The sequence below is a fragment of the Brassica rapa genome, chromosome A03 (genome assembly GCF_000309985.2).
Source record: "Brassica rapa cultivar Chiifu-401-42 chromosome A03, CAAS_Brap_v3.01, whole genome shotgun sequence".
Classification (NCBI taxonomy): Eukaryota; Viridiplantae; Streptophyta; class Magnoliopsida; order Brassicales; family Brassicaceae; genus Brassica; species Brassica rapa.
The window spans coordinates 27851454-27863670 of NC_024797.2; the positions used below are offsets into that span (position 1 = coordinate 27851454).

At 37.3% G+C, this 12217-nt stretch overlaps 4 protein-coding genes across 7 annotated transcripts; 1 reads left to right on the plus strand and 3 right to left on the minus strand.

Annotated features, from left to right (window-relative positions):
- On the minus strand, positions 1-3781 carry LOC103861707 (protein PELOTA 1). Of its 4 annotated transcripts, none has more exons than XM_009139428.3 (17): positions 3593-3781; positions 3389-3468; positions 3215-3297; positions 3046-3121; positions 2827-2901; positions 2681-2737; positions 2235-2280; positions 1883-1958; positions 1722-1797; positions 1594-1626; positions 1440-1508; positions 1211-1317; positions 998-1070; positions 782-820; positions 593-687; positions 396-502; positions 1-324 (listed from the first exon to the last, which is right to left on the minus strand). In XM_009139428.3, exons 2-17 carry the CDS (start codon positions 3437-3439, stop codon positions 251-253), a joined length of 1137 nt encoding a protein of 378 aa, XP_009137676.1. In that variant the 5' UTR covers positions 3440-3468; positions 3593-3781; the 3' UTR covers positions 1-250. The 4 variants fall into 4 exon arrangements, with proteins under 4 accessions (XP_009137676.1, XP_033142518.1, XP_009137678.1 ...); XM_033286627.1 differs by having other exon boundaries at positions 3389-3478; positions 3593-3747; XM_009139430.3 differs by having other exon boundaries at positions 3389-3449; positions 3593-3740.
- A 190-nt stretch (positions 3782-3971) lies between these two features.
- Positions 3972-10215, minus strand: LOC103861790. Its single transcript, XM_033286626.1, has 2 exons — positions 7865-10215; positions 3972-7776 (listed from the first exon to the last, which is right to left on the minus strand). Exon 2 carries the CDS (start codon positions 5383-5385, stop codon positions 4120-4122), a length of 1266 nt encoding a protein of 421 aa, XP_033142517.1. The 5' UTR covers positions 5386-7776; positions 7865-10215; the 3' UTR covers positions 3972-4119.
- Positions 6135-7256, minus strand: LOC117132643 (glutathione S-transferase T3-like). Its single transcript, XM_033287426.1, has 2 exons — positions 6465-7256; positions 6135-6236 (listed from the first exon to the last, which is right to left on the minus strand). The coding sequence occupies exons 1-2, from the start codon at positions 7254-7256 to the stop codon at positions 6135-6137; spliced, it is 894 nt and encodes a 297-aa protein (XP_033143317.1).
- A 151-nt stretch (positions 10216-10366) lies between the features above and the next one.
- On the plus strand, positions 10367-11028 carry LOC103861709. Its single transcript, XM_009139431.3, has one exon. The coding sequence runs from the start codon at positions 10637-10639 to the stop codon at positions 10841-10843; it is 207 nt and encodes a 68-aa protein (XP_009137679.1). The 5' UTR covers positions 10367-10636; the 3' UTR covers positions 10844-11028.
- The last annotated feature ends 1189 nt before the right edge of the window (positions 11029-12217 follow it).

Sequence of the window (12217 nt, forward strand, 5' to 3'; positions counted from 1 at the left end):
CGCATAAGAAATCATGTGTTAATGTTAAGTGCTCCCAAAATATGTTTTACAGATCAGAAAGCTCAAGATTCAACAAGGTATAGCGTTTCCTATTTGACTGAAACCAAAGCGCTGAAAACAGCAACAACTAACTGTACTTCAATGTAAGAGTTGCCTTCTTAGCACACAATACAAATCTCACTTTAAGCTATAGAGGATTATAATGAGAGCTATATGATTTTGTATTGTTTCTATAGCCGAAGAAGAAATATTACATCTCAATGTCTTCGAGGTCTGGTAAAGGGAACCTGAGAAGAGCTGCAATCCCAGTGAGTTGTGCCAACTCTGCAAGTTCATCAACGCTGTATAAGAGTCTGGCACAGTAAAGAAGAAGAGATAAAGAAGGAAACACTCACGTTCCCCTGAAACATGCATCGACGAAAATATAAAAGCCTCTCCTCCTGAATCTTTCACCGACTCCACCAAATCCACATACTTCTTCCTTGTTTTCACGTCAGAGTTCCTGCACAAAAAGTTTATAACGTCAATCACATTTGCATTTTAAAGTTAGAAAAAGTGGAATTAGGATTAGTGCTCCTTTCCATTACTAAACCTGAAAAGCTCATCAGTGATGAGAAGTGTTTGGACTGCCATTCGCTCATGTGCAACTTCTACATGTTTTGGTCCATAGCATGCTCGAGCTGGATCCTGGATTAAATAAGGCAAACGAATCTCAAGACGCACTGAAAATAATCTTAAAACGGATGAGAATCTCTTTCTCTTCATTGCAAAAGAAGCTCACATTTGAAAGCATGGTGAAGAAATCGTTGAGAGCTTTGACCTGCAAGAAGTAAATTCACATCAAGCAAGTGGTAAATAAGCAACCAGAAAGAAAAATAATCTAAAAGGGCAATATAACATTCTTATACGCTAAACCAATTTTGAGTGAGCAATTCAAAAATATTAAAAATAAAACGATGATACTGTTGTATCAAGCTAAATTGACAAATTAAATAACCTCTTTTGCTGCTTTAGTATCTTTGATCATATTCATCACGTTGGGTGCATTAAGAACCTCTCCCAGGCTATGTCTGTGAGCCAAAAACATAATGTTAGAAATCAGAAAAAAATTGAAGGCTTTATAGAAGTGAATAAGCAAAACAATACAAAAAGCTATTGATTTTTGTAACTTAGGAGATAATTATTTTGACAGGTTACAGAAACACAATACCTATAACCAGAGTTTGTGTGCACCAGAATTATACGTGATTTGTTCTCGATTATAGGTCTCAGCTGTCTTCTTTCAGCTTCCAATAACAAGTGACGATGAAACTGATCCTGAAGATAAGAAACAATCCAAAGCTTATCATGTGTGTCATATATGTCTGGGAGATATGTAACACTTTGAAGTGTTTTATACTAGTATAAGTTTAGGCACAGCCTCGAGAGACAAAAATTACCTTTGTAAAGCCGGGACTGGCTATCACTGCACAACGAACGACACTGAAGTCAACATGTTTCACAAAGGCCTGTGATATTCCAAACAGACTTTCAGAACATGTGGAACTAAAACAACAATATTAAAACATATGTGATCTGGGAACTAAAACAAACCTGCAGAACATTCTCAAAGAATTTCTTCAAAGCCTACACCAAAAAAAAAAAAAAAAATTGAATATCAGAGAAATTTCATCAAACCATAGTTTTGGACATCTATATAATGAAACAGTGCAGGAACATACAGATTCGTAACCAGCAATCGCAGGCCCATGCTTCCTAGGAATTGATGTTTCTATCCGTGCACGGCTACTTGTCACACTGCCAATCATAAAGTAAACAAGATCAGAAATGAACGAAAGTAGAAATACATGCCGTCAAACACACAAACTAGAGTAAGTAGTACCTTCTGCCGACAAGGAAGATTTGTCCAAGTCCCTCTTGCATTAGAACTACAGCTAGGTCAGCACTAGCAGCGGGATCTATGCAAGAAAAGAAGAGTTAAAACTTGAAACCGAAATAAACAATGATATGCAAGCCAATGAGCATATATAAACAAGAGACAAGCAGAAGTCTGGAGTGTTGCATATGAATATTTGTAAACAAATGAATTGGATTCAATATCTACAGTAGACCACATGGAGGCAGATCTCGGATCATGTGGCAACAATCAGCATATAGACACCTTTGCAGTTTTGTGACAATTTCAAAGGTATTTTCCCCAGAAAATTAGAAATTGAATAACCGGAGAAGCATACCTGAAGCCTGCTTGAGTGTATCAAGAGCCAATGAGTCCCAAATTCCCTGAAAATCACCCATGTACACCGATTACAAATGAAGTTTTAGAAAAGGAGTGAAAAGTTCAAATCAACCACCAACATAGTAAGCAGGCTTCTATAGACATAATAACATCAAGACCTAACTACAGCAAGATAGCTTCTACTTCCAAAACTGCTTTAAATGGGATCGGGTACTTTAATAACCATAGTTAAAGGCAATTTGACTCTCAAAATAAATATTAAAAGATTGTGAAAAATTAATCCAATATCTAATACAATATGTAGCGTCGCTGCTTCTAAAGATGATTATCTTGCAAATGGACTACACCATCTAGAGTTAAGGACGCATTATGCCACAGTTACAGGGTAGAAAATAGAACAGAACTTGAGAAGGATAAGATTAGTAAAAAAAGAGGGACATCTACCTTTCTCAATACAAAAGGTCGTTTCAGCTCAATCTCCAAAGTATGGAATGCACCAATCTGCGAAACAACACAAGCTTCAGCAGCACACACACACACACACACACAAAAAAAAAAACTATATGGTAAAAGTCAGCGTCTCAATCTACCTTGACGTGATCATTCTCCAGGATATTCTTGCCACGTATGCGCAGAACAGCCGCGTCTTTGTCATAGTCCACCTCCTAATTCAATGAATAAAGAAAATATTAGACAAAGACACCTTCCAAGACCCAAAGGGGCTAAAGACAAACCCATAGTACAATTATTGTCATTGTAGAGAAGTATGAACAAAGGTGCAGCAAACCAATCCCATAAAAAAAACATACCTCAACTTGTACTTCGAGCTTCAGTCTAACACGTTCAGAGTCTCTTCCCCCACCAGGCACCTCTCTCTGAACCTTTCTGATAACACGAAAAAAATACTTTTAACGAAATGGTCACTAGTCTCAATGAAACAAACATAAGTGGCAAAGATAAATCCCTTGAAGAGTGTACCTAAAAGTGACAGCCATTACACTATCTCCAACGGCAATGAGGTTATAAGCATACCAGAGATCATCAGAGTCCTCAGCCACCATCTATATTTAGCAAAGAAAGCAATTCAATTGCAGTTAAAAGCAGCTTAGGCCTTCAAACATCCCATTAGAAGAAGGAATCAATCAAACAAACCTTAACGCTTCCTGGTCCATTACGAACGAAATCTCTGCGGACAATCTTCATCGTAATCTCGCTTTTGAAGGATAAGTTCACTAACAGAGAGATGAATAAAAAAGTCTCTGAATTTGCAGATAAATCGAAAGGCGATAAGCGAATTGGTGAAATCAACGCAGCAACACGGTGAGGTGAAGTAAAGAGAGACGTAAAGTTACAAACCTGTTGCAACGGCTTCGGCGAGGGTCTATGTTAGAGCTTCGGAGACTCAATCCACATTCGATTTCGACAAAGTCTCTCTCTCGTTTGTAGCTGCTTCTGAAAGGTCAAAACAGCCCTAATGCTAAAGTCCAATTTTATTACTAGTAGATTAAGACAGGCCTATTTTAATAGTACACAACAAGTGTTTCTAATATCCAATTAAAACTGTCGGGGTAAGAGGTCGTCAATTTAAATACGTATTGAGTAATGAATATTAGAGCATCCACCTTAGTAAACCCCCTTTTGGGGTTCATAGGAATTTTTTAATATTTTTTAGGTGAGGTCATGAATAGTGTTGAACCTCTTAGTATTGTGCTTCTGCATTAGTGAACCTGAGAAGGGGTTCACAGGAATTAAATAATATTTTTTTAATTTTTTTTTTTGTTTTGAAATTATTTTGAAAACATGTATAAAATATTATGCAATAAATTTTTTAAATAAAATTTATTCATTACATTGATAATTGATAATTGATGAACATACAAAGATTATTGATCGTTTCCAAATGTTTGCCATACATTTTCAACTAAATCAGCTTTCAAACGGTCATGTTTTCCTGAATCTCGAACTTCATTGCGCATGCCTAGCATGTTAGTGGAATGCAAACTTTCTCGCCTTGTGACCTTCGAACCTCTGCTCGACTCTCCTGACTCGAACTGAGAAGTATCAGTTAGACTGTATTTGCCTCGTTCGTTCTCCACAATCATATTGTGCAATATGATACAACATCTCATAATCTTCCCTAACTTTTCCTTGTCCCATAGTCGGCATGGGTTTTTGACTATTGCAAACCTCGCTTGCAATACCCCAAAAGCTCGTTCGACATCTTTTCTGGTGGATTCTTGATGTTTAGCAAACAGCTCTGCTTTATCACCTTGAGGAAGTGAGATAGATTGGATAAATGTCGACCAATTTGGATAAATTCCGTCAGTAAGGTAGTACGCCATACGGTAAGTGTGGTTGTTGACCTTGAATTTAACTTTAGGTGCTCGACCTTTGATAATGTCATCAAAAACAGGAGACCGATCAAGAACATTGATATCGTTAAGGGTACCTGGTAATCCGAAAAATGCGTGCCATATCCAAAGATCTTCTGATGCCACAGCCTCTAAGACAATTGTCGGCTTTCCTGAACCTCGTGTGTACTGCCCTCTCCAAGCCGTTGGGCAGTTTTTCCACTCCCAATGCATACAATCAATGCTGCCAATCATCCCGGGAAACCCGCGTGCCTCTCCAATATCGAGTAGTCGTTGAAGATCTTCTGCCGTAGGTATTCTTAGATACTCATCACCAAAAAAGTGTATTATCCCATTAGTAAAATGATCCAAACATAAAAGAGCAGTACTGTCACCGAGTCGCAGATATTCGTCATACGTATCTCCCGATTGACCATATGCGAGCATACGTATAGCTGCCGTACATTTTTGAAGTGGTGAGAGCCCTTTCCTTCCGTGAGCATTTACTCGTTGCTGAAAGTACGGAACACCTGTAGTTAGCCGCTCGACAATGCGAAGGAACAATGGTTTGTTCATTCTAAAACGCCGCCTAAACATGTCCGTTGTGTAAGTAGGATTTTCGTCGAAATAGTCGTTCCATAGTTGAATGTGGCCCTGTTCCCGATCTCTTTCGATATAATTTCGTTTCTTTGGGTTGGTGGCTTGTTCATCAAGTAGGGAGTTGAGGATATTATCAAATTCTTCGTCAAAATATTCTTCAAAAGCTTCATCTACTCCATCGGATGATGAGGACGACATTATTTGGCTACCTTTGATTTTAAGATAAAAAAGAATAGTTAGATAAGAAAATATAAAATGGATTAAGAAAAAATGGAGATAGAACAATATATGAATGGAGTTTAAGAAAAATGGAGATAGATGAATTTTTTTTTTTAAATAAATCAAATGGAGATAGAACAATAAATGTGATTTAAGAAAAAATGTGGTATTTTCAAATGGAGATACAACAATAAAAGTGAGTTTTTTTTTTCATATTGCAATTATTATTTTTAATATTTTGCAGATAGAACAATAAATATGGGTTTTTCAAATGGAGATAGAACAATATATGATGACATTTTACAATTCCCATATATATTATAGTCTGATTAATTTAGAAACAAAGAGAGTGAAAAAAAGTTAGTTGACTGTTTTGTGTGCTTCAGTGTTGTTGATTAAGCAAAGTGTGTGAGTGTGCTTACTAGAGAAGAGATGCTGTCTGAAAGGAATTACCAAATTCGAGATGTGGGCTTATGTGTGCTTCAGTGTTGCTGATTAATTACAGAGAAGAGATTGGATAGATGGTTTTGTTCTGATTGTTTTGAGAGAATAGATCGAGATGAAGATGAGAGCAATGCATAAAATGAGAGATAGATTATATAGTGTCTTTCTCGACATCATCCGCGACAAGTACATCATTAAAAAAAAAAAACAAACGAGTTTCTCCCGTGACCTGAGCACATGTTTTCTCAGTAGTACAACCCGTGAGATGACCCATCAACCTCAGACTAAACATTGTAGAACCCGTGACCTCCACAACCAACAACCCGTGACCTGTAAAACCAACAAACCTTGTAGAACCCGTGACCTCCACAACCAACAACCTTCACCTGTAAAACGAGACAGAAGAATATAAGTTAAAGTCAAGTAATCAACAAAATCATCATGTAATGAACAAAGTTATCAAGTAATGAACAAAAGAATCAACTAATGAACTAAGAAAATCCTCAACTAAGCACAAGCAGTTGTGAAAATCCTCAACTAAGCACAAGCACAAGCAGTTGTGAAAATCCTCATCATGTAATGAACAAAGTTATCACCTAGAGCATCTCAGAAACGAGTTTCTCCTTAAGAGCCACCTCACAATCAGTTAGAGTTTCATGTTTCTTAGAGAGGAGACGATCTAGAATTTTTTGTTTGGCTAGGTTGCGTTTCAAGTCTAGAATGGTTTCTAGTCGATCAAAGGCTGCTTCATTCCCCTTTTTCTTGCGTTTGGCTGCTTTGCAAGCCTTGACACCAGGAGGCCTAGCCTCATCCGAGTCAGGGACTGACTCTGCAGCTTCCTTCCGTTTCTCCTTTGCACCATCTTTTGAGACAGAGTTGGATCTCCACTTTTGATCAAACCTCAACTCCCTCCAGCCGTGTTCAAGATTGAACTTCGTCCCGTAGTCGTTGAAGAAGATGTCATGAGCAGACTTCATGACATCGTTCTCATTTTGGCCACTACCTTGCTCCTTCAAAGCCGCCTCATAGCTTCCCACAAACTTACAAACCCGCTCATTAATCATTCCCCACCTCTGCTTACACTGACTCCACTCTCTAGGAACAGCGCCAGTGAGCTGAGGGCTTGAATTAAAATAATCCTCTATTCTTTTCCAAAACGAACCTAACTTTTGCTGGTTACTAACTATGGGATCCTTGCTGGTGTTCAACCAGGCACTGATGAGGACAATGTCCTCTTGTGTTGTCCACTTTCTCCTCTCTACGGGTTTAGGAACACTTGAGGACCCTACATCTATGGTTTGAGTGGTTTGAGTGTTTTGAGTGTTTTGAGTGTTTTGAGTGGTTTGAGTGCACTGGGAAGATAATAGGTTCACAAACCCGACAGAATTAAGAGAAAAGTGATCCATTGTGGTTTCAGGTTTTTGGGAGTTTTCACAAGACCGTGGTGAGCTAGAGTGATTTGTAAAAGATGGTTTGTGTTTACAGTGGTTGTTTCAGTATCTATAAAAAGGATTTACTTCCTTTGTGTCTCTAACTACCAAACATTCATTAGCCTTAATTACAGATGAAGTAGTTCACAAAATGTATTCATTACACATCAAATCAATATTTTTAATGACCATTCATCACAGCAACCAACCAACACCCATTTAAATTAACCTAGGTGAGTTCATAGTTATAATCTAGTACAGATACTACTCTACATATTAAATGAACCTAGATGAGTTCCTAGTTAAGTTTCAGTTCAACTACAGCAACCAACACACCTATCAGTACACGGAAATAACTACTTCGGTTTAGTTTCTGTGTTTACCTGTTTGGATTTCACTCGAAACACACCCTCTCCAGAGCAGCCACCTGCACTGTGAGGTTATACACGTCACCAGTGAGCTTATCAAGCAGCAAACTCAGCCTTTTAACTTGTGCCTGCACAAGAAAAAAAGAAACGTTGTAAATGACTTTTTAAATACCTAAATTTAAAAAAAAAAATCAACTCTTAGACAAAGTGACAAACCTCGACACTCTCAACCAGCATTGGCACCGACTTGATCACCTCATCAGCCTCCTCCACACGCTTACGCAGCATTTCGATCTCCTCCTGCACACCACAAACCCAAGGCTGGCGATAATGTAACCCATCAGCCTTGGTTAAACAATAAACACATCAGACAACACATTCCAAATATTGAACTAAAGCACAGGTTTCTATCTAATAATTCAACTGGGTAACAGGGTTTGTATCTAACCTCATAGTTCACACAGCTGAAGAAGCGTTTCCCTGGCTGAGTGTCGAACTCATCCTTCACTCGAACCTCGTGTATCATTCTCCCACCACAAGCGCATCTTTTGGGCATCCCATGTTCGGAATCGGAAACGTATCTCAGGAGGTCTATGTGCTCCAGTTTCCTCTTACAATCTGTTCTCTCATCTGCGGGATCCATCTAAAGCACAAAACAAGAATTGATTAGCACAAAAAAAATGAAAAATACGATCATACCAACCGTCTATCCAACCCAGTTTAATATATCAAACCACAAATCGAAACCCCCAAATTTTTTTTTAACCCTTATTCGAAAACCCCTATTGGATTTTCAATCCGCAAATCTCGGACCATTAATCGATAAATAGAACCCGTAGACGAGGTTATACAACCCTAGATCCAAACACATCTCGATTTCGAACCCTAACCCGAGATCATAAAATCTTTTGACAATTCACAATGGCGATCTCGACAACAGAAGGCTAATATCTAAACGTCAATCGACTCGGAACTCACCTCTGGTCCTGGAGGAGACACTCCGGCGCCGAATCGGTCGAGAAAAGGGGAGAAAATGGGTGAGAGCTCGGCGTCGCAAATGAAATCGCCACACAGAGCAAACCCTAGCTTTCTCGCAAAAATGAGAGAAATGATTCTCTCTCCGCGTTCAAGCACGTGACCTCTACTCCCCTTCACCAATCAGAATGCGACACCTGTGCTGAACCCGTATCGGACGGGATCACAGGTAAGAGGCGGGTCGCCACATTAAACCCAATTTCTCATTTATTTTTATCCAAAAGGCCTTAAAACCTGAGCACATGAACCTGTTTAAAACCCTCAATGGGGTTGCTCTTATTCAACAGAAACAAAAAAAGTACTATATTTCTAGGTAAAGAAAAATATTTTTAGATTGCTTGTAAGGTTATATCCCATTAGAAAAATATCACTTATAATGAATTTTTTTAAAATATATAAAATCTGAAATGCGACTTTTTTTAATTAATATATTGATCAAGTTTTCATAAAAAAGTTTAAACAGTGGACTGATAACATTTTAATTGGTGAAAGTAGGTGCTGAACCGGGATGGCCCCAGTTTTTCTAGTTGATAAATAATAATTTCAGATATTGGTATTGTGTATGATGTTTGTTTTGAACTTAGTGACCAATGTGTAGGGGAAAAAAATAGAATAAAGCCAAAAGAGTAACACAAAAGTCAGTAGATAGATACATTCGAAATAAAAATTCAACAATGAAAATTATACTATCAATCCTAAACTTATCTACCGACAATTTGAAGAATGGTCATTGCTGATGATGGACGGCATTGCGATACATTTCGATATGCAGCATTTAATGTACTTAAAATACATAACGTGGTCCACTTCACTGGCAATAAACAGCTTATAGACTTCCTCATATTTATTTGGTATGACATCAATTAGTAATTTAGTAGTATTAGTTGCACAAAAAAAGGAAATACATAAATTCGTTTTAGATCCTCGGCCATGTCTTTCTGTGATGTTTTTTTTATTACAACTTGTTATTCTTAATTGATGCAACTTTGAATGGAGATAATGCATGGCGAGAAAAGATGAGTGTGCGACAGATACAACAAAATATGTGCGTTTCATCAAGGACCAGGTCGAAGCTCTGGTAATTAACAATGATTTAATACAGATACAACTTACCGTCGACAACAACTCATACCGAATTAAAAATTGCCTAACTTATATGATTCAATATTAAACACTAGTTTTTATGTGACTGTATCACAGCAGCCAAGTTGTGCTTGTGAACGCGTGAAGGTTGACATGTCCTTTATAATTGTTTAAACGATGCTCATTTTACTAACATAAATTAATAATGTCTCCTCCTCGGAGAGATCAGAACAAAATATCTGATATTGCCATAGAGAATTAGCTCAAAATCTACATCTGTAAGCTCCAATCATATGCCAAATGATATGTCATTAGAATTCCAAATCATATACAGTACTAGTAAAATTTTAAAATCCATCTCTGTTGTAACCTTGTTAATGATTTTTTTCTCAAGTGCAATTAAACATCCGACCAAACAAATACATCATAGTTGTAGTGTTGTACAAGAAAAAAAGACAGTTCGTGAATTTGTCACATATGGCGTGTATTTTATAAATTGATAGTAATAATATCAAGAACTAAAATAGATTTAGACAAAAGAGGTCTAGAAGACAAGAACAACAAGTGCAGTTTTCTTGAAAGCGATGTGTTTGATTTGTTATATTAATAAATTAAAAAAACAAAACGCATATTATTATAATCGGTAGATTAGAGAATACAGCTAAATGTGTAGTTGAGCGCGTACGAAGAGTACATGTCACAAACAGTGAAGAAGGGAAACTCTTTCATCTATATAAAGACACAGAGAGAGGTCTTTCTTCCTCACAAGTCATACCACCAAACTTCCATTTCAGCTCTATCTCTCTCTTGTTCGAGATCCTTCTTCTTCTTCTGCAAACCAATCACCTGATTCTCAAGTTATCATCGACCATGATCTCTGTCGTAATCCTCGCTGAGCTACTGGTGGAGTACACATCAGCTATCGCTAAACTCACCGTGGGGATGCTTCCTAGACGGCAAGGCGGCGACAGCAACGTCGTAAGAGTTGGCGGTTTCATCTTGCCTTGTCCTTCTCCCACGGGTACTAACCGGTCATCGCCGTTCCCTGACTTTTCTTCTCATCTCGTAGACTTCTGATCTGCTTGAAGACCTTTCAGAGACTTTGTTCCCGATCTTCTCCTCATTCTTGATCTAATCGAAAAGTGACGGCTGAGTTTTTTTCCACTGAGTGTAGCTCTGCCTCTCTTTCTCTAGATTGTGATGAATCGTGTAGAGCTTTGTAAATTTTTATATGGAAATATAATAGAAAGTTATATATCTTTTAGTTTACAAAAAAAAGTTATATATCTTTGATGAACTCCTGAACTTTACCTAATGATGATCTTCAAGAAAAAATATTTGTTTACGGTGCTCACATTAATGACGATGAATAAGTAATAACTTCATTTTATATGACGTCAGAAATCGATGAAAAATAAGCAGGGAGAGAAGAATACAGTATATAACTTCATATTTGAGATAAGTCGCCTTTAACTGATTAAGTTCATTAAATTATTGACAAAAAAAAAAGTTCATTAAATTATTTAGCATCCAATTCCGAATGTTCAGCTGTTTTGGTCTATGAAGTATATATAGAGATGACAATTATGGATCAGGACCGCGGACATGGTCCGTAAAAAGTTGTTGCGGTACAGTATTAAGACGAGGCTTTCTAGGTCCATAAATTTGCAGGCTTTTGCGGGACAAGTCTTTACAAGACTGGATCTTTTGCGGGATGAACCGAAACGAGTCATGCGAGATTACATATAGATCCGCATTTTTTTCTTCATTTCTTAAAAAATCGAGAAAAAGAGTGAGAAAAAGCGATTTTTGTGACTTTTCTCCTAAAAAACATAAGGAGTTCCGCGATGATGATTCGAGCTCCAGTGATGATGATTCGAGCTCCGGCGATGACGACTCCAGCTCCAGCAATGACGATTCGAGTTTTGGTGGTGTTTTGATTTGGTTTTCTCTTTTTATTACACACAACTATGAATTGATTTATTACAATGTGATATTTTTTTGTTTAAGTTGATTGATTTTGTTTTCAGTACTTTGAAGTTGTGCTTTTCTTAAATTAAATTTGGTTATAATGGTGTTATTTAGGAGAAAAGTTAGTTGTATATCACGTCACTTGTATAATTTGGCAAAGTGATTCACGAATTTTTTTGCAATCCAAATAATTAAAACGAGAGATGGTTTGCTGGAGATATACAACATTTGAGCCATATTTTTACAAAGACAACAACTCAATCAGATTCAAACTCAACAAAAGCTTATGTTGATAATAAAAGAAAGTTTTTAACTCAAGAACTCAAGCACAAACGGAGCTCTGTGGCATTGATTTTGATAAGGTTTTAGTGAAACTTAATAAGCTCTCTTCAACTCTTTTATATAACTTTTCTACATGAACATTCATAAAAGAAACTATAGCAGGCGGTTTGTTAAGGAGACGTCCTGCAAAAACCTATA